The 21859-nt window shown below is 42.9% G+C and overlaps 1 protein-coding gene across 1 annotated transcript in view; it reads left to right on the top strand.

Annotated features, from left to right (window-relative positions):
- Window positions 1–14868: 14868 nt before the first annotated feature.
- Window positions 14869–21859, top strand: part of TRMT2B (tRNA methyltransferase 2 homolog B) — a 114570-nt gene continuing 107579 nt past the window's right edge. Inside the window, 1 exon segment of the mRNA XM_055338062.1 lies at window positions 14869–15175. Coding sequence (XP_055194037.1) covers window positions 14869–15175 — 307 coding nt within the window.

The following is a 21859-nucleotide window of genomic DNA, read 5'->3' as shown; positions in this document are numbered from 1 at the left end:
AGCATCATTTGAATATATTATGTATAATTCATTTGAGTATTCTATTGCTAGATATTGTTTTCACGGTTTTTGCTTCTGCATAAAAAGGTGCAGTGCACATCCTTGTATATCAATCTTTGTGAAAAATCCTGAATTTTTCCTTAGGATAAATTTCTAGAAGTTGGATGGGTCAAAATTATGAACTTTTTATATATACATATTCATTTTCATACGTATATATTTTACAATAGCTAACATTTACTTATCACCTAGAGGATATCAGACACTATGTTAAGTCACTTGCATGTATCGTGAGATTAGTATTATTAATTCCCTCCATTTTATGAATGAGAAAATGGAAGAAGGAGTGACGCAGCTCCTCAGTTCCAGAACAGAGCCACTACCTATTGGGGTATTCCACTTAAACCTGTATTATTCCTCCATCTGGTGCTGCCGCTCCTTTAAATCATTTAAAGACATGAATGTTTAAAAGACTCTTGATACATATTACTAATGTGATTTCCAAAAAGGAGATTAAACTTCCCATCAGCAGTATAAAAGTATGTACACATCTCCACATCTGATCTGCATTGAGAATTTCAGTGTTTTTCATCCTCACCAATTTCATTCTTTGTGAATTACTAGTATTAGAACTTTTTTTAAGATTATATTTATTTATTCATAGAGACAGAGAGAGAGGCAGAGACACAGGCAGAGGGAGAAGCAGGCATCATACAGAGATGCCTGACCTGGGACTCGATCCAGGGTCTCCAGGATCACGCCCTGGGCTGCAGGGGGCGCTAAACCGCTGCCCCACTGGGGTTGCCCTAGAGCTTTTTTTTTTTTTTAAAGGTATCACCAGAGGCCCTTTAGGTTTATTTTTTTTATTTTTATTTATTTATGAGAGAGAGAGAGAGAGAGAGAGAGAGAGAGGCAGAGACACAGGCAGAGGGATAAGCAGGCTCCATGCACCGGGAGCCCGACGTGGGATTCGATCCCGGGTCTCCAGGATCGCGCCCTGGGCCAAAGGCAGGCGCCAAACCGCTGCGCCACCCAGGGATCCCAGAACTTTTTTATATATATTTGTGGATCATACATATAACTTTTGTTTATGTCCCTTTCCATTTTTGAGTATTGGTTGGGTTTTTTTTTTTTTAAGATTTTATTTACTTATTCATGAAAGACACACAGAGAGAGAGAGGCAGAGACACAGGCAGAGAGAAGCAGGCTCCATGCAGGGAGCCTGACTGAGACTAGATCCCAGGTCTCCAGGATCACACTCTGAGCCAAAGGCAGGCGCCCAATCGCTGAGCCACCAGGGCGTCCCAAGTATTGGTGTTTTTTTGATTGATTTATAAGAGCTCTTTATATCATATCGACAACAATTACGTTTTATTTTTATTTTTTTGAAGGAAACCAGTCGCTTTTTATTTTTATTTTTTTAAAGATTTCATTTATTTATTCATGAGGGACACAGAGAGAGGCAGAGAGACAGGCAGAGAGAGAAGCAGGCTCCATGCAGGGGGTCCGATGTGGGACTCCACTCAGGGACTCCAAAATCATGCTCTGGGCTGAAGGCAGACGCTCAACTGCTGGAGCCACCCAGACGTCCCTCAATAATGTTTTAAATATCTTTCCCAGTTTGTGTTTGCCAATAAATATGATGGAGTCAAATCTAGCAATACTTGGGACGCCTGGGTGGCTCAGACGCTTAATCGCTGAGCCACGCAGGCATCCCTGCTTATACTTTTTATTTTTTTTTTTTTTAATTTTTATTTATTTATGATAGTCACAGAGAGAGAGAGAGGCAGAGACACAGGCAGAGGGAGAAGCAGGCTCCATTCACTGGGAGCCCGACGTGGGATTCGATCCCGGGTCTCCAGGATCACGCCCTGGGCCAAAGGCAGGCGCCAAACCGCTGCACCACCCAGGGATCCCTGCTTATACTTTTTAAAGTTGTATTATGTTTTCATTTTTGTTTTACATTTTTTTTAAAGATTTTATTTATTTATTCGTGAGAGACACAGAGAGACAGCGGCAGAGACACAGGCAGAGGGAGAAGCAGGCTCCATGTAGGGAGCCCGACGTGGGACTAGATCCCGGGTCTCCAGGATCGCTCCCTGAGCTGAAGGCGGCGCTAAACCGCTGAGCCACCCGAGCTGCCCTATTTTATATATTATGTATACATTTTAATAACTTATAAGCCGAGTATCCCATCATTATTATTCTTTTTTGAACATTTCTTTGCTATTCTCTCAATTTATTCTTTTAGGTGAACTTAAAATGACTTTATCACAGTAAAATAACTTTGAATCTTGTCTAAATTGAATTAAACATAATTAATTTTTAAAAGCTATCATGATGGGGAAGTGGGTGAGGGGGATAGGGTAACTGGGTGACAGGCATTAAGGAGAGCACACAACGGGATGAGCACTGGGTGTTATACTTTGTTAGCAAATTGAGTTTAAATAAAAATTTTAAAAAGCTGCATCTTTCAAAAATTTAGCTTTCCTATCCAGAAATTGGCATCGATTTCCATTTATTCAAATCCTAGTTGCTGAGAGATATAGAAATATTCTTGGGTTTTTTTTTTTTTTGTTTAGAGCATATGCATTTTTTAAAGTTATTTCTAGGGATTCTATGCTATTTTTGTCATCTTCACAAATGGATTTTTTTCTCCATTATATCTTCTAACTGGTTGTTGCTGACTTAAAGGAAAACTATTGATTGCTATTCAGCCACTTTGTCGAACTCTTTTTCTGAACTCTCTTTTCTGAGTTAAATCTGAGTGTTTCAGTTGATTCCCTTGGGTGTTCTGTGGAGCAACGAACGAAGCAGCTACAAATAATGATGATTTTTGTTTCTTTTCCAATAGTTATACCTCATTCCTTTTTCACATCTTACTGTGTTAGCTACAGGCCAGCTTCTAACGTTTGCTTGGCCTGGGGCAAGAGTACAAATGGAGGCCCACTTACCACATGTCTAGGAACCATGAATTGGAACACAAAGAGAAGCAAGAAAGCCAATGCTTGTTACTACTGGGAAAGGATCATTGTTATGGAAGAATCTATTGCTATTGAGAGAGAAAAGACTTGACAAGTTGATTTATCTTTTCTCTTACTAAGCACTTCTGCTGCTCAAATTCTCCCTGCACACTAAAGCAGTGTCTGATAGCAGCAGCAGCATAACTGACAACCCTTCATGGGATTCTGATGCATTTGCCTTTTGTTTCCAGTACACAGGGCAAGCAATATGAAGCATTCCCCTTACATTTAAATGATGTTAATTATGAGAGCAGAGGATTAGGGACATGTGTGTGCCACACTGAGCACTGGACCCCAAGTGACACAAATGCCCCTGTCTTACTTAATAAATTCATTTTTGTATATTTGTAATATGAAGGATACGCTAAACTGTGGGTGCCAGAGCAGAAGCCCCTCTTGCCCGGGTCTGAGGATAGTACTGGTTACTCAGCACATGTCTAAGCACTTTTATTTTATTATTTTTTAAAGATTTTATTTATTTATTCATGAGAGACAGAGAGAGAAAGGGAGAGAGAGAGAGAGAGAGCGGCAGAGACACAGGCAGAGAGAGAAGCATGCTCCATTGAGGGAGCTTGACATGGGACTCCATCCAAGGACTCAAGGATCACACCCTGGGCCGAAGGCAGATGCTCAACCTCTGAGCCACCCAGGCGTCCCTCTAAGCACTTTTAAATGGCAGCCACCTAGCTTTGTCTTCAATCCTAGTAAGAATGCTTTTAGTAATACAGAGTTATCATTTACTGAGGGCTTACCATGTGTCAAATGCCATTATAAGTGCTTTACATACATTATCTCATTCATTCCTTACAGCAACACCCCAAAATAAGAACTATCATTAGGTTTTGTTTCGCTAAGTAACTTTTTTTTAAGATTTTATTTATTTATTCATAGGCACAGAGAGAAAGGGGCAGAGACACAGACAGAGGGAGAAGCAGGCTCTATGCAGGGAGCCTGACGTGGGACTCGATCCCAGGTCTCCAGGGTCACACCTCAGGCTGCAGGCCGCGCCAAACCGCTGTGCCACCAGGACTGCCCTGTTTTGCTAAGTAACTTGCTCAAAGTCACATGTCTGTATGTTACTGAGCTGGGATTTAAAACCAGGTGTGAAAAATAAAACAGGTATGTCTGGAAAAAGTCCATTTTATTAACTGTTACATTACACTAACTTCTATTTTGTCATTTATAATAATATTAGCTGTTGGTTTCAGATGAGTCTTTAACTTTATTTGGCTCTGGAGGCAAAATAGAATACTGGATTTTTATTTATTTATTTTTTAAAGATTTTAATTTATTTATTGATGAGAGACACAGAGAGAGATCCCGAATACTCTCAGGGACACAGGGATCCCGAATACTGGATTTTTAAACCTGAACTTGAGAGATGCCTGGGTGACTCAGTGGTTGAGTGTCTGCCTTCAGCTCAGGTTGTGATCCTGAGGTCCTGAGATCCAGTCCCTCATCAGGCTCCCGGCAGGGAGTCTGCTTCTCCCTTTGCCTGTGTCTCTGCCTCTCTCTGTATATCTCTCATGAATAAATAAATAAAATCTTAAAAAAAAGAGTCTCTTAAAAAATAAATAAATAAACTTGAACTTGAAACTGAACTGAGATCCAGTGCCTGGTTCCTACAAAGAGGTGACCCTCCTTGTTGTCTCTTGGGGCATGAGAAATTCTATTCATTTTTTAAAAAAGATTTATTTACTACTTTTTAGAGAGAAAGAGGGGGGCAGAGGGAGAGGGAGAGAGAATCTCCAGCATACTCCCTGTGGAGTGTGGAGCCCAATGTGGGGCTCCATCCCAGGATCCTGAGATTATGATCTGAGCCAAAACTGAGAGTCAGATGCTCAACCGACCAAGCCACCCAAGCGCCACAAGAAATTGTATTCTTGATCCATACCATTCTGTACATCCTATCATTTGCATATTTGCAGGTTTTTGCTCCAGTTGTAGAGGTCTCTGGTTGGTGACTACACCAGAGGTCACAAAGTTATATGCCTACAGAAGGTGAAGGGTTCATGTAAATGTGTAAATCCCATGAAATATTAGGCAACAGATACTAAATTTTTTGTATAGTGATTCCTGAATGCTCTTAAAATTCTGGGGTAACTGTTAATGAGGGCACCATCTATGTACACTACAGATCATCCTTCATTCTGAAATGATCAAAATTTTGTTGATTTTCAGTGTGGTCTGAGAACCCCAACTGCTATAGTATTTCCTTTAGGTACTTTGTCAGCTTGTCTCGTAGAGTATCAATGTTACTTTGTTTCTGGCTCGCTTTTACTTGTCTTATTCAAAGAAACATCATTTCCCTTATTTGTTATGGGAGAATTTTTCTGTGACATGTACAAGGTAGATATTCTGCAAACTTATTTGCCTTGTCATAGTCGTTCCATAGTGGTCCCAAAATACTGTGAGATTCTCAGTAGAGTGGGTATAACACCCATATCTTCCATAGGGTCATAACTTCATGACTTGCTCTGTAGGCTGCAGTAAGATGCCCTCATGTTATCACTAGCTATCACATGCAGAGCAATCACTCTGTGCTAGGTATTGTATAATTACAGGACATTATGTACGTACATCAGCCCATTCGAGCTTCAAGACATCCCTGGGAAACAAGTCCAATGAGTTCTATTATAATAGATCTATCTATCTATTTTTACAGATGGGAAAATTGAAGCTCAAAGAGGTTAGGCCATATGCCCAAGGTAATCTCATGAGTGGTAGAGCTCAAAATAGAGTATGCCTAACTGCAGAGCCTACTTTTTGGACCACTATTGGTTTTTAACCTTGGCTGGCATTAGAATCAACTGGAGGGACCCTGGGTGGCTCAGTGGTTGAGCATTTGTCTTTGGCCCAGGGCATGATCTTGGAGTCCCGGGATGGAGTCCTGCATCGGGCTCCCTGCTTGGAGCCTGCTTCTCTCTCTACTTCTCTCCGTGTCTCTCATGAATAAATGGATGAAATCTTTAAAAAAATAGAATCAACTGGAAATTTCTTTTTTAGGTCATAGAAGCAGGGCCCATCTGCAGAGATTCTGATTTAATTGGTCTGGGGTGGAGTCCCCAGCACAGGTATTTTTAAAAAGCTTTTCAAGTGACTTCCAATGTGCAGCCATACTAATGAACACTGGACCCTGGTCCTCAAAACTCAGTGACCTCAACTGTATCTCAGGGAAACGCAAGGTGGGCAAAGAGTGAAAAGTGAAAAGAGAAACAAGGTTATAGTGGGGTGAGTGCTTTTGTTTACCATAGGCGACATATGTTCTTTATAAGGTAGGTGTGAACAACAAGCTCTGAGGACAGCTTGCACAGTAATGGCTCTTTCCTCAGCTTCACAAGTAGTGCTAATTGAGATCCTCTACCACATTGGACTGAATGTGTCAGTTATATCAAAATCCCAACTACCAGGGAGCTATACTTGACAAATACTGCTCTTCAATTTTAACTTTTAGTTACTTACAAAAGAGAACCAGCTGTGGGGACCAAGTTAGAAACTGAGCCTAACCCAGCATGTGTCCATTTCCAGAAATACCGTGTTCTGTGAGCACAGCCTATGCACTGTGTTCTTTCCTGGGGTGGAATCTTCTGTCTGGTCTTCCTGGAGAGGCAGAGACTGTGACTGGAACCTGAGTTCAAAACATCCACAGGGTCCCTGAGCACTGAACCATGAGGAGAGTGCAACCTTTCTGCCTGTCATTATAGCTGGAGGCTCTTCTGTCCTTGGAAGCCAATAGAGTACAGAGTACAGGTCCTCTGCTCCAGCAACAACAGCATCACTTGGGAACTTGTTAGAAATGCAAATTTTCTGGCCCTATCCTATACCCACTGAATCAGAAACTCTGGAAAGGAGCCCCAGCAATCTGTTCTATCAAGTCCTCGAGGGAATTTTGATGCACACTAAAATTTGAGAACCACTGATGAAAAGCTAAAAGATTAAACATGGAGACATGGGCATCAGACAGCTGAATTCAAGTTCTGATTCCACCAGTGACTGTGTGACCTTGGGCAAGTTATTGATCTCTCACTAAATGTCAGTTACCTCATCTGTAAAATACAGCTACCAATTTTCTTATCTGTAAAATAGGTACCTACATGGGATAATGCACATCGAGCACCAAGCACAGTATGAGGCACAAAATAAGGATTCAATACATGTTGAATATGCATTGTCATCATTATCATTATTATTAATTATTATTATGAGAGTTGTTCTGCATAATCACTTTCATTTCCAACATAATTGGATTCCTTTGGAAAAGATCTTAGTTACAAGATCAGAAACTAAACAGAGTATCTTAAACAACTTAGTGGGGGCAGGGCAGAAAGTATTTCATTTATGTTTCTTCCCAGAATCATGGCACATGAAAGCATAGGGGAGCATCTTAAAAACAATCTAGTCCTACCATTCCATTCAAATTGAGAATGGCTCTTAAAAGAAATCCAGGTGTACAGCATCAGGAACAGAAAGTAGATATGAGTGCCATTCTTATTAAAGATTTGCTGGTGATGGTGATTTGGAGGGGATTGAAACTGTAGCTTCTCGGTTATAGAATTTGTGCCCTTGGGCTGAGTACCAGGCATGAAACAGAGGCTCATGTACTGATAGTATCCAATGTGGAGCAGGACATGGGATAGATGTCTCCATGTTATTTCTCTACGTCTAACTCTAAGGGAAGAGATGCCAGTGTTGGAATGCTATTAATATTAAACTGCAAATGTCAACACTATTAAAAGCAAGGGTTGGGACTTTATTAAGTGAGAAAATGAACATCAGCACCTGCCATGCAGATGTGAAGTAGTAAATATCTGTGTTACCCTAGAAACCAGAACATAAAGGTAGCTAGGTAGTTTGGTGACAGTTTCCAGGGTAATTCCTCCCACATACAACTTGAGAGCTTCCCTATTATGTTAACTCTTTCTCTGCATGCCCACTGGACCTTCACTGAATATTCCACTATCATCTCTCTCAAAAAACTCCCTTTCTGATGATTTCCCTATTTTTGTAAGCGTCAATGCCATTCTCCTAAGTACTCTCTTCAAAAACCCTTGATATTGATCAGTGAACTGAAGGGTCCCAAATGTAATATGTATCTCCAAACCTAAGAGATACAGTTTAGAAAAAATTAGAAACATAGATCAGGAAATGATAGACTCCTCAATTGAAAAAAAATGTTTTAAAAAGCTCACAGTGAATGAAACTAGCCATCTGTGACTCTTCCCTGAAGCAACTTCTTGTAAATATAATCTGTAGATATACTGCAGATGAGATTAAGATGCTTCCCAATATCTCACTTGGGAGCTACCAACCTAGAATGTAATTCATGTAAGATGAGCTGTTACCTTGGCAACTGTGACATGAGGCTAGGAGGCAGGTAATATTGTAATGACAGAAAATTCAGGTAAGCAGTTAGAGGTGATGGAAAAAAAGAACAGTGGAGAGTCAGTGTTTACCCAACACTGTTCAAGTAACAAGAACACCGGTCTGATAGGCATGTTACAATTAACCCAAAGAGCTCTCTCAAATCCTTTCATCTCTGTCTGTTTAAATTTCAAGTGACCTTCTGATTGCTAGTTTGGTTTCTCCAGTCCATGAATAGCTGGTAGGTATGATACTAGGTAGGAGATGAGAATATTTCAGTCACTAGAAACTGGCTTGTAAGCCAGTATCCTATAAATCTGCTTCGTGTTAAGTTAGTCCCTCAGAGTCTAAATCACTTCCACAGGAACTGATAAAATCTGGTTCTCAGTTTCACTGAGACTAAGGAGGTTCTCAGTTTCAGTCTGGACTAAGGGGGCTTTACCAAGATACGCCAATTCACATTTCTTCTCTGATATTTTACTATTTTTCCTTATCATCAATGTAATGGCTGCCCATTGTAAAAAAATTTTTTTGAAAAGTACAAAAATGAAAAAGAAGCTGACAAATGAATCATTCTTAAGCTTGCTATCTAGAGGCAACAACTATAAACAGTTGGTGTATTGCCTTCCAATGCATTTTTTGCTTTACACATATAGGATCATACTGAATGCATAATTCTTTATCCTGCCTTTTGCATTTCGGGTGCCTTCCACACATATTTCCATGTCATTACAAACTTTTCAAAGACACAATTTTAAGTTAAAATTTTACTAAAGTGTAACATACATTCAGAAAAGTGCGCATATCAAGAGTTCAGATTGCTAAATTTTCGGAGTGAACACGCCTCCATAACCAGCACCCAGATGAAAAAATAGAATATTATCAGCACCTCAGAAGCCCCCTCATTCCCCCTGCCAGCCACTCCCCACACCCCAAAGATAATGCTATTCTGACTTATTTCTGTTGTTTTTTTAAGATTTTACTTATTTATTTGACAGAGAGAGAGAGAGAGAGAGAGCGTGCACACAAGCAGGGGCCCTGCAGGCAGAGGGAGAAGCAGACCTCCCCACAGAGTGGGGAGCCAGATGTGGGGCTCCATCCCAGGACCTTGGGATCATGGCTTGTGCCCAAGCAGATGCCCAACCAACTGAGCCACCCAGGTGCCCTGCCATTCTGATTTCTTTTTCTTTTTTAAAGATTTATTTATTTATTTATTTATTTATTTATTTATTTATTTATGATAGACACAGAGAGAGGCAGAGACACAGGCAGAGGGAGAAGCAGGCTCCATGCCGGGAGCCCGATGCGGGACTCGATCCCAGGACTCCAGGATCGCGCCCTGGGCAAAAGGCAGGCATCAAACCGCTGATCCACCCAGGTATCCCTTCTTTTTGTTTTTCAAAGATTTATCCATTTATTCATGAGAGACACAGAAAGTGAGAGGCAGACACAGGCAGAGGGAGAAGCACACTCCCCACAGGGAGCCCAACAGGGCCAGATCGTGGGATGATGCCCCAAGCCAAAGGCAGATGCTCAATGCTCAACTCCTGAGCCACCCAGGCGTCCCTCTCATTTCTAACACACTATGAGTGTCATTTTTAGTGTCTCTGCAATGGTCAATGGATAGATCATGTTTTATGTAATCATTCCCTATTTTTCTAATGTTGGATCTTATTTTTTTAAAGATTTTAATTGTTTATTAATGAGAAACACACACACACACACACAGAGAGATTGAGAGAGAGAGAGAGAGGCAGAGACACAGGCAGAGGGAGAAACAGGTTCCATGCAAGGAGCCCCACGTGGGACTCTCGATCACAGGTCTCCAGGATCAGATCCTGGGCTGAAGGCGGCACTAAACCGCAGAGCCACTGGGCCTACCCAGATCTTATTTTTTTAAAAAGATTTTATTTATTTATTCATGAGAGACACACAGAGAGACAGAGATATAGGCAGAAGGAGAAGCAGGCTCCATGCAGGGAGCTGGATGTGGGACTCTGGGATCACGCCCTGAGCCAAAGGCAGATGCTCAAACTGTTGAGCTACCCAGGCGTCCCCTAATGTTGGATATTAAAGATGCTTTTTTATTCTTAACTGTAAGACCCTTTGAGTGTATACCTTTGTTTGCATTTCCATCTCCTTAGAATAGAATTCCAGGCGTGGCATTTTGGGGGCAAATGGTGTGATATTTTAAAAGATTCTTTTTTTTTAATTTTAAAAGATTCTTGATTCTGGGCAGCCCCAGTGGCACAGCGGTTTAGTACCGCCTGCAGTCGGGCGTGATCCTGGAGACCTGGGATCGAGTCCCACATCCGGCTCCTTGCATGGACCCCGCTTCTCCCTCTGCCTGTGTCTCTGCCTCTCTCTCTCTCTCTCTCTCTCTCTCTCTCTGTGCCTCTATGAATAAATAAAATCTTAAAAAAAAGATTCTTGATTCTAATAACTTTCCAGGAACTTTATATCAATTTACAATCTCACTGGCAATGTGTGAGAGCATCTGTCTAATTGTCCATGGTCTACTCTGAGGAATAACAGATCTTTTTAAATCTTTGCCAATTGATATACTTTGCATGTTCTGTCATTACTAGTGAGGTAGAACAAAGCACTTTTTGACCAATTTTGCTTCTTTTCCTGTGAATTACCTCTTCAAATCTTTGCTAAGGTCTCTATTAGGATCACTGTGTCTTTCTTACTCTTTGCCATACTTACCTATCTTTTTCTGTTCATTGTGTATTATTTGTTAATTATATCTTTGTCATATAGAAATTCTTGAGGTTCACGTAATAAATTCTACCTACTTGGTGTTTTTTTTTTCCTACTGGTTTTCAGTTTAGAAAGTCCTCCTATGTCCAAATCGCAGACACATAATTATCTATATTCTATTTTATGGCTTTTATGATTTGATTTTTTTGAACTTTCAACTAATCATCTGGTATTTCAGTTGCTGCATGATGGTAGGACAAATTTTAATGGACATCACTACCAGTGCTTGTTAGAAACCCAAATATTTCTGAGTCCTTTCTCCCTGAGATTTTTATTCTGTAGGAATGGGGTGGGGCTCAGGAACCTGCATTTGTTACAATCACCCCAGCTGATTCCATTGCAGATGGGCCCTTGTCTACATTTTGAAAAATTCTTTTTATTTATTTATTTTATTTATTTATTTTTAAAAATATTTTATTTATTTATTCATGAGAGAGAGAGAGAGAGAGAGAGAGAGAGAGAGAGAGACAGAGACACAGGCAGAGGGAGAAGCAGGCTCCATGCAGGGAGCCTGATGTGGGACTCGATCCCAGGACACCAGGATCACGCCCTGGGCCAAAGGCAGGCACTAAACGGTTGAGCCACCCAGGGATCCCCTCTTTTTTTTTTTTTTTTTTTTTTTTTAAGATTTTACTTATTTGGTTGAAGGAAAGAGAGAGAACGTGCACTCACAAACATGAGCAGGGGGAGGCGCAAAGGGAGAGGGAGAAGCAGGTTCCCGGCTGAGCAGGAAGCCTGATGCAGGGCTGGATCCCAGGATCCTGAGATAATGACCTGAGGCAAATGTAGATGCTTAATCATCTGAGCCACCCAGGCACCCCACACATTTTGAGAAATTCTTACACAACGCAGTGTAAGTGATTTCAATGCATGCTACTTCCGGGGTGCCTGGGTGGCTCAGTCTATTAAGCATCTGCCTTCAGGTCATGATCCCAGGGTCTTAGGTTGGAGTTCTAAGACTCTGATTCCCACTCAGTGGGGAGTCTGCTCTTCCCTCTCCATTTGCTCCTCCCCCAGCTTGCACCCTGCTGTCTCTCAAATAAAGAAATCTTTTTAAAAATACATGTTAGGGACACCTGGGTGGCTCAGTGGTTGAGCCTCTGCCTTTGGCTCAGGTGGTGATCCTGGGGTCCTGGGATGGAGTCCTGCATCAGGCTCCCACGGGGAGCCTGCTTCTCTCTCTGCCTATCTTTCTGCCTCTCTCTCTGGGTCTCTCATGAATAAATAAATAAAATCTTTAAAAAATTTATTCATGGGAGACAGAGATAAAGAGAGGCAGAGGGAGAAACAGGCTCTCTATGCAGGGAGCCCGACGTGGGACCTGATCCCAGGTCTCCAGGATCATGCCCTGGGCCAAAGGCGGCACTCAATCGCTGAGCCACCCAGGGATCCCCAAAATAAAAATAAAATCTTAAAAATATTCATGTTATTTCTGAAAGCTAATGCTGTAGTGCCCAGAGAAATTTTCTCTGGACCAAAGTGAGAATGACAAATTTCTAGAAACTTCACTGTGTTGTGATTTGGTTTGCTGATAATAAAGTTAGGCAAAGGTTATCTTGATTTCAGCTCTTATTTAATTTAACAATATTGCTTGTCACCCATGACATGTCCATTTATTGACTTTTCCAGTTGAGGAATATCCATAACATGGGATATTTCTTACCCCTCTTACAAATGTGATGATTTCTCTTTTATAGAAGAGCATGCTTTATCAGATTAAATAAATATGAAAGGGTTATATTACTCAGCCATTAGAAACGACAAATACCCACCATTTGCTTCGACGTGGTTGGAACTGGAGGGTATTATGCTGAGTGAAATAAGTCAATCGGAGAAGGACAAACATTATATGGTCTCATTCATTTGGGGAATATAAACAATAGTGACAGGGAATAAAGGGGAAAGGAGAGAAAATGAGTGGGAAATATCAGAAAGGGAGACAGAACATGAGAGACTCCTAACTCTGGGAAACGAACTAGGGGTGGTAGAAAGGGAGGTGGGCGGGGGGTGGGGGTGACAGGGTGACGGGCACTGAGGGGGGCACTTGATGGGATGAGCTCTGGGTGTTATTCTATATGTTGGCAAATTGAACACCAATAAAAAATAAATTTATAAAAAAATGAAAGGGTTAATGGTTAAATAATTATATTATAGCTTCCTTAATTTCTTTTCTCTCTTTGCCCCTTAGGGTTCTGCCTTCTCAAATGACAGACTTGCTTTAAAGGAGTCCACTGAAAAAAAAATAAAGGAGTTCACTGGATGCTCAGAATGGGTGGGGGTGGGGGTGGGGGTGGGGGTGGGGATGGGGGTGAGTGAAAATATTCCCTTTCCCTTTCAAAGTAGACAAGGGGAGGATTCAATTCAATTTATCAAATATTCATCAAGCTCCTATTAGGGCTCTGTGCTAGGCACAACAGTGAGTGCCAACATGAGAAATGATAATGGAGCAGGAGGGCATGGGAAGGAGAAGAAAGGGAAGAAGAGGTGAAGAAAGGAATAGAGCTGGCTACCTGCGTAAAAGGGGCTAAAAGAAGAGAAAGGGAGAAGAAAATCAAAGGTGCATTCTCCAGCCTGGTATTATTTGGTAGCAATGTGCAAGCCTAGAAACCTGAAATAATGGCTTGAGTTCAAATAGTGATAAAGAACCATTAGAGTGGTTAGAAAAGGCCATAAATTGAGTCAAGCATATACCTGCTCAGGCCTTTGGAATGGGAAGTAAAAGATGTCTCTTTTTTTAAAGGGTCTGTAAGCATGTATGTGCAGGCTTGTATACACAGACAGTATGTAAAATTGTTTTTGGATGATAATAGCTAACATTGAGTCTGTGCTTACTCTAAGTACTTTGCATATATTAACTTATTTACTGGTGAAGTAGGGGCAATTATTATGGACATTTTTTCAGATGAGGAAACTGAGGCCCTGAGCAATTAAGTAATTTGCCCACATTCACACAGCTTATAACTGGCAGGTCTGGACTTTGAACTTTGGTCTGGCTGTTACTTGAGGTACTAGTCAGGCTTACCTTTTTTAAAAGATTTTATTTATTCATTCATGAGAGACACAGACCTGGGCAGGGAGAGAAGCAGGCTCCCCGCAGGGAACCCGATGGGGGACTTATCCCTGGACCCCCGGGGTCACGACCTGAGCCAAAGGCAGACGCTCAACCACTGAGCCACCTAGGTGCCCTGGCCAGGTTTAACTTACTGCTGTACTCACTAGGGCTATGGCATTGCCTTGCGCATAATAGGCATGTTATGCTTTGAATATATGTAAATAACTGAAATGTTGGCTATAGAGCGCTTTCCACTAAAGCCCACTTACTATTAAATATAAAAACTACGTGTCATTAAATGTAAATTTACTTTGCTGTAAATTTTAAGGAAAACCTGTGGTCTGTGCAACGTTCCCTCTCTCTCTCTCTCTTTTTTTAAAGATTTTATTTAGGCAACCCGGGTGGCTCAACAGTTTAGTTCCACCTTCAGCCCAGGGTGTGATCCTGGAGACCTAGGATCGAGTCCCGCCTAGGGCTCCCTGCATGGAGCCTGCTTCTCCCTCTGCCTGTGTCTCTGCCTCTCTTTCTGTGTCTCTCATGAGTAAATGAATAAAATTTAAAAAATAAATATTTTATTTACTTACTCATGAGAGACACACAGAGAGAGAGACAGAGACAGGAGGAGCAGGCTCTATGTGTTGGGCTGGCTGAGAGACAGGGGCACCCAAAATGGCGGACATCTCAAATTGGGTCAAAATGGCTGATCTTCCCGCCAAAGCAGCTATGACCACCACATCATCTCCAGTAAATCGAAGTCTAGACGGGAAACCGAAACTTTCCATCCAGGACTTTCCAGCCAGGGACCACCCCATCGTCTGTGCTATCCCCACCCCCAGCCAATCACCTAGGGACACGGTGTTCCCTTTCCTAATTTGGCAAGGGACCCACCCGGATCCAGACCCGGAACCAATAAGGCTTAAAAACCCCCACACTCCCCAACCCGGCGCGGCTTCCCTGACTCCGGCCACCTCTCCGAGTCACGGAACCTCGCCCGGGAGCGCTCCCCATTAAAAGCATTCTCGAACCTATTGTCTGGCTCGGCTGTTTTTTTTTTTTTTTTAAATCTCTCCGCTGTTCATTTTGGAAAAAACCTAACACTATGCAAGGAGCCCGATATGGGACTTGATCCTGGAAATTCGGGATCTGGCCCTGAGCCAAAGGCACGCTCAACCGCTTTGCCACCCAGCCGTCCCTACTTCAACGTTCTCTTACTCATTTGGTTGGGCTCCTGAACCCTCTAAAAATTAAAGGAATCGCTGAATCTTTTCCAGGAGTTAGTAAATGAATTAATGGTATCCGATATATTTTTGGAGTAGTGTTGGTGTGTTCGTGGGGTCCGAAGTCCAGGGCGGAGAAAGAATTCTTGAGATGTCTTCAGTACAAAAAGGTGATTTTATTAAAGCATGGGGACAGGACCGGTGGGCAGGAAGAGCTGCTGCCCCCACTGGGATTGTGAGGAGCAGCTAATTATATACTTTGGGACTGGGGGAAGTAAAAGATAAGAGAAGTTCCAAAGGATTTTCATATGCTAAAGAACACTCACTGGATACTGGAGGCCTTGCTATGGTCAAACTGGTTGTTTTTCCCTCTAGCAAGGCATTAACACAGTTGGGGGCTTCCTGGAGAAAGGTTATACTCTCTGCCTGCCTCAAGTATTTTTTTTTTAAAGATTTTATTTATTTATTCGTGAGAGACACAGAGAAGGCATTGACACAGGCGACGGGGGAAGCAGGCTCCATGCAGGGAGCCCGATGTGGGACTCGATCCCAGGACTCCAGGATCACGCCCTGAGCCAAAGGCAGACGCTCAACCACTAAGCCACCCAGGCGTTCCCCTCAAGTATTTGTTAATGGACTGCAGGTTACAAGGACATTTAATTTTATGTATATTTCATTCTGCCTTTGTTTCCCACATCAGTTATCTAGCCTCCTTCTGTCTTTTGAAGTTGAAAAACAATTCTTGCCCTGAGGACTTAGTAGCCCTGCGTGGGATCCACTTAAGGAACTAGCTTTACCTTGCAAGAACAGAACACTTTTTTGAAGCAATATAAAATAGAGGAGAGAACGAATGCCTGGAAAACCCTAGGGCCCCAAATAAGGCCGACTAAAAGGTTTGAAGAAACCACCCCACCCTTCATCTCCTAATCTTTCAACCCATCATGGATCTGAGCTTATAGTTTTGGTTGAGTAGAATTGCAAGCCACCCCCCCCCCCAGGAGGGTAGCACTCTTAACCTGCGGTTCAAATTCCTTTGTGATGTTTGAGGCTTGTCCAGACCCACCAATGGGACTGGGAGAAGAGCAAGCGGTGGGCGGGGTCGCTGGCAGGGAAGGAGAGGGAGCCTTGGGGAGAAACCTGGGGGAGGCAGGGGTGAGGGCTTAGGGCGTTGAGTGATTTTTGAGGAAAGGCTCTAGAGAAGCGCCCCGTTAAAGTGGGGAGGAGGGCCCCCGAAACTGGCTGCCCCGGGGCAGGGCCGGTAGACCCGCGCCTGGGAGGAGCCCCGCGTCCCGTCGCGCCTACCCTGGGCTGGCTGCGTGTGCGTCGGGAGTCGAGCCGCCGTACGCACCAGGAAGTGACTCCCAGCGGCAGAGATCCAGGCTGGCTTTTTCGTTTGCCGCCTCAGGTTTGTAGGAGGATTTGTTGGTTACAAAGGTATGGGGGTTACGTGGAGAGCCTGATGGAAAGCCTGATGGAACCCTTACTGTAGAAAAGCGCTTCGTGAGCCAATCTGCCTGTGGGGCGGGGAATTGAGAAGGCTGGCGGAGGTGGGGACGCAGACGGGACCTATGCTGGCTGTTCAAGGTTGCGGCCAGCCCTGCGTCCGCCTGTTCTGTGACCTTAGCCCTCCCTTGGCCCAAACTCAGTGATAGTCTTTCCTACAGACACGGTGGGTGGAACTTGCCCGAAGAAGAGGGGTGTGGAGGGGCTGGTGAAGGGGTCTGGTGGGGGAAGGACCGGATTGAACGTGCATTGCTGGAAGGACGCAGCAATACACCCCTATGTCCATCTCGTTTAGCTGAGAACCGTGTGTGGGGCCAGCCTAACTGAAGGAAATGTAAACAGAGTGTAAGCAGGACCCTTGTCTGTGGGTAAGCATTTTCCTCCAAGAAGCTTCTTGGCCCCACCCGGATCAGACCTACCAAATAAGTCTGAGATTGGAACCTCTGAGCATTTCACGCAGGTTAGCTATTCCATCCTAGAGACTTAGTTTACCCTCCTATCTGGCAGCTCTGGACTCTTGAGTCCCTTTCTGATTAATTCCTGAGGCAAAAACTGAGCAGATGTCACACACTTTTTTTTTTTTTTTATCCTGAGCATTTATTTAAAATAGGAACACCTGGGATCCCTGGGTGGCGCAGCGGTTTAGCGCCTGCCTTTGGCCCAGGGCGCGATCCTGGAGACCCGGGATCGAATCCCACATCGGGCTCCCGGTGCATGGAGCCTGCTTCTCCCTCTGCCTGTGTCTCTGCTTCTCTCTCTCTCTCTCTGTGACTATCATAAATAAAAAAATAAAATAAAATAGGAACACCTTTGAAAAGAAACTAGTCTTTTCTGTGGGCAGATGCCCCCTCTGACATCAAGAAACAAACATAATTCACTTTGGTATTATTATGCTGCCTTGAAAAATATATTTTACTACAGAAATTACTAAATATGATGAAAGAGTCTTTACCAGGAGAGATGACTGGTTGCAATAGTACAGTGCTACTTTATTTATTTTTAAATTTATTTTTTTTAAAAACATGTATTTTTACTTATTCATGACAGAGAGGCAGAGACACAGGCAGAGGGAGAAGCAGGCTGCCCATGGGGAGCCTGATGTAGGACTTGATCCCAGCACCTGAGCCAAAGGCAGACACTCAACCACTGAGCCACACAGGTGCCCAGTACAGCCCTATTTTAGACGATATCTTATAATTTAGAGGAAGAAACCTAGATGCACAAGAACCCACTGCTGGGGTACAGGGCAAGTGGAGCATAGTCGTGGTGGCATTCATCAGTGAGAGGACCTACACACTCAAATCTGAATGTTATGGGGTATGGTTAGCTGTCTTCAATCCTCAGCTCCCCTGTCCCTCCTCTGCCACTCCTAATTGGGCCTGCAGCTTTGTTCATCCTCTGTCACCTGGAGGGACTGGGCTTTTCTGGACCAGAAGGACTCCCTCCCCCTGCAGCCTACCCCCACTCTACCCTTTCCTTATTCTTTGTCTTCTACCTCTTCACTCATTTCCTCTCTCTAGCTTTGGCTTTTCTTCATATCAAATACATACTTTTCATTCACTTTAGAAAAATGTTTATCACAGATCACACATTTTTTAAAAAAATATTTATTCATGAGAGACAGGCAGAGACACACGCAGAGGGAGAAGCAGGCTCCATGCAGGAAGCCCGAGGCAGGACTTGATCCCGCGACTCCAGGATCACGACTCCAGGATCACGCCCCTGGCCGAAGGCAGGCGCTAAACTGCTGAGCCACCCAGGGATCCCCACACACTTTTAATAATATTAATAGGGTCCAGGCAGGCCTTAAGCTCACCGCAGCCTAGCATGCACTAATGCAGAATGTTATGAAAGTTCTTTTGTTTGTATTTTTTTAAGTTTCCTTAAAAAATACTTGACAGCACATAATTTTACTTAACAGCACTCACATGCTTTATTACATCCCACCAGTTTTGCAGGTCAGACATGTTGAGGCATGAAGAAATCAAGTGATGGGGCAGCCCGGGTGGCTCAGCGGTTTAGTGCCGCCTTTGGCCCGGGGTGTGATCCTGGAGACCTGGGATCGAGTCCCATGACGGGCTCCCTGCATGGAGCCTGCTTCTCCCTCTGCCTGTGTCTCTGCCTCTCTCTCTCTCTCTGTGTGTGTATGTGTCTCTCATGAATAAATAAATAAAATATTAAAAAAAAGAAATCAAGTGATGTACTTTGAATTAGAGCCTAAGACAGGGCAGTGAAACATGTCCATTGCCTACTGTGTTAGGTACCATCCTGAGCACTTCGAATATATGAGCTTCTTTAATTCTTAGCACAACCCTGAAAGGTAGGTGTTCCTAGTCCTGATTTTATAGATGATGACACATTTGCTTAAGTAACTTGCCCACAGTCGTAGCTAGTGAGCAGCAGAGCTGAGATAAAAATATGACTCCAAAGCCCATGTTCTTAATAATTTGCCTTTTCCTGGGAGTTGTGTGGAGGGTGCTATCAATATAAACACCTGAACTTTGGGACAGCTTAAATCTGTTTTGTTAGAAATTTGAAGTTCCCCTGAAATGCTTCCATGTTGTGACAGCTGCTTTCTTTGGTACTTTTTTTTTTAAGATTTTATTTATTCATTCATGAGAGACACAGAGAGAGAGAGGCAGAGACACAGGCAGAGGGAGAAGGAAGCTCCATGCAGGCAGCCTGATGTGGGACTCCATCCTGGAACTCCAGGATTACGCCCTGGGCCAAAGGCAGATGCCTAACTGCTGAGACACCCAGGTGTCCCTTCTTTGGTACTTTGTAAACACACAAAATGGTATGTGGGCTAAACATTACAGCACCCATGTCAGCATCCTTTAAGTTACCTAGTGGTCATAGCATACTAATTTCGCAGTAATAAGAGAAAGCCGGGGAGGAATCTTTGTTAACAAATCTGTTACATACATTAGAGACACGTGTGTATGTGTGTTTTGAATTAAGATATGACTTAACATTGGAATGTAATCCAAGGTAGGGGACAAGGGTTAAAATTTCACAGCTCATCATTAAGGTGTCCAGCCAAGTCCATTCACATGTCCTTGGTACTCAAACAAGTTACATAGCAATGATCAGGCACCGCGAAGTAAATAGACAGCACTGAGTCCTGTGTTGGAGGCAAAGGGATTCCTTCCTTCTCCCAAAGTGAGCCCTTCACCTGTTCTAACTCTTGCAGCTTTTGCCTTATAGTTACTCCTACCTTTCCTTCCCCCTGCTCCCCTCCTTCAATATTGCCATCCCCTCCCAGTCCTGTACTGTCCTTAAACATCGCAGCAGTTAAAATGAACACATACTGAGTTTTTGCCTGGTACTGGGTGCTGTGCTCAGAGCTTTACAAACATCATCTCTACTTAATCTTCTGCTGAGTACTTTTTATTAATTATACTTTATTTGACTCTTAAAGCTGCTCTATGAGGTCGGTGCTATTGCTATCTCCATTTTATGAATGAAAAAAAAGGAAAGTCATGGGGAATGATTAACTTGCCAGAGGCCACTTAACTAATAAGTGGTGGAGCCAGGGGACCATCCAGGTCTGCCTGACTCTAGGGTCTACTCACCTATGATCTCAAACCTTCATTTGTCTCTCCTGTCTGCCACTTACTGCTGCCTTATTTCCCTTCTTTCTTTGGCCTTGGACTTACTGGATATGTCAGTGCTTTACCTAAAGGCATCTTTCTTGGTCTCTAAGTTCCACGTTCTCCTGGGTCACCAGCATCTCTTCTTTTTCTCCAAGTAGCACCTTTTTCTCAGGTGTAGTCATTTGACCTTTTACTCTTTACTGAAAGCTCTCTTTTTTTCTAAATCTTACACCTTGTACCTAGACACTTGACCAAATCTCTAACCCTGACTTCTCTTATGACTTGAAGTACTGCTTCTTTACTTACTTGTTAGGCATTTCCATTTAGATATTTTCCTTACCATTGCAAACACAGGCCTCATACATGAATTTGCTTTTTTAAAAAAGATTTATTTATTTGAGAGAGAGCGAGAGTACTTGTGCGCAGGAGAGGGGCAGAGAGACAGAATCTTCAAGCAGTCCTTCCGCTGAGCATGGAGCCCAACGCAGGACCTGACCCCATAACCCATGAGATCATGACCTGAGCCAAAACCAAGAGTCAGGTGCCAAACTGACTGAGCAAGCAACCCAGGTATCCCTGAACTTGCTTTTTTTCTCTATTTTTTAAATTAAATGCTTGATTTAGAGTTGATTTAGAATTAGATTAATTCTATTAATCTAATTAAATTCTTGATTTGAATTCTTTACATATTCAATTTATTTAACATATATTATTAGTTTCAGGGGTAGAATTTAGTGATTCATCATTACCTATCATACCCAGTGCTTAATGCCAATCACCTAATTATCCCTTTTCCCCACCCACCTACCCTCCAGCCACCCTCTATTTATTTCCTAGAGTTAAGAGTCTCTAATGATTTGCCTTGCTCTCTATTTTTTTTTCGCTCTCTATTTTCATCTTATTTTTCCTCACCTTTCCCTATGTCCTCTGTTTTTTTTTTTCTTTAAGATTCATTTATTTATTCAGGAGAGACAGAAAGAGGCAGAGACACAGGCAGAGGGAGAAGCAGGCTCCCAGGGAGTCTGATGCGGGACTGGGTCCCAGGATACCTGAATCATTCCCTGAGCCAAAGGCAGACTGGGTGATGGGCACTGAGGGGAACACTTGACAGGATGAGCACTGGGTGTTATGCTATATGTTGGCAAATCGAACTCCAATAAAAAAATATACGAAAAAAAGGCAGGCCCTCAACCACTGAGCCACTCAGGCATCTCTGTTTTGTTTCTTAAATTCCACATATGAGTGAAATCATATGGTATTTGTCTTTCTTTGACTTATTTCGCTTAGCGGAATACCCTCTAGTTCCATCCACATCGTTGCAAATGTCAGGATTTCATTCTTTTT

The sequence above is a fragment of the Nyctereutes procyonoides genome, unplaced genomic scaffold (genome assembly GCF_905146905.1).
Source record: "Nyctereutes procyonoides isolate TBG_1078 unplaced genomic scaffold, NYPRO_anot_genome, whole genome shotgun sequence".
In the NCBI taxonomy this organism is placed as follows: domain Eukaryota; kingdom Metazoa; phylum Chordata; class Mammalia; order Carnivora; family Canidae; genus Nyctereutes; species Nyctereutes procyonoides.
The sequence above is the reverse complement of the archived record's forward strand: the minus strand, read 5'-3'. Positions and strand labels throughout refer to the sequence as shown.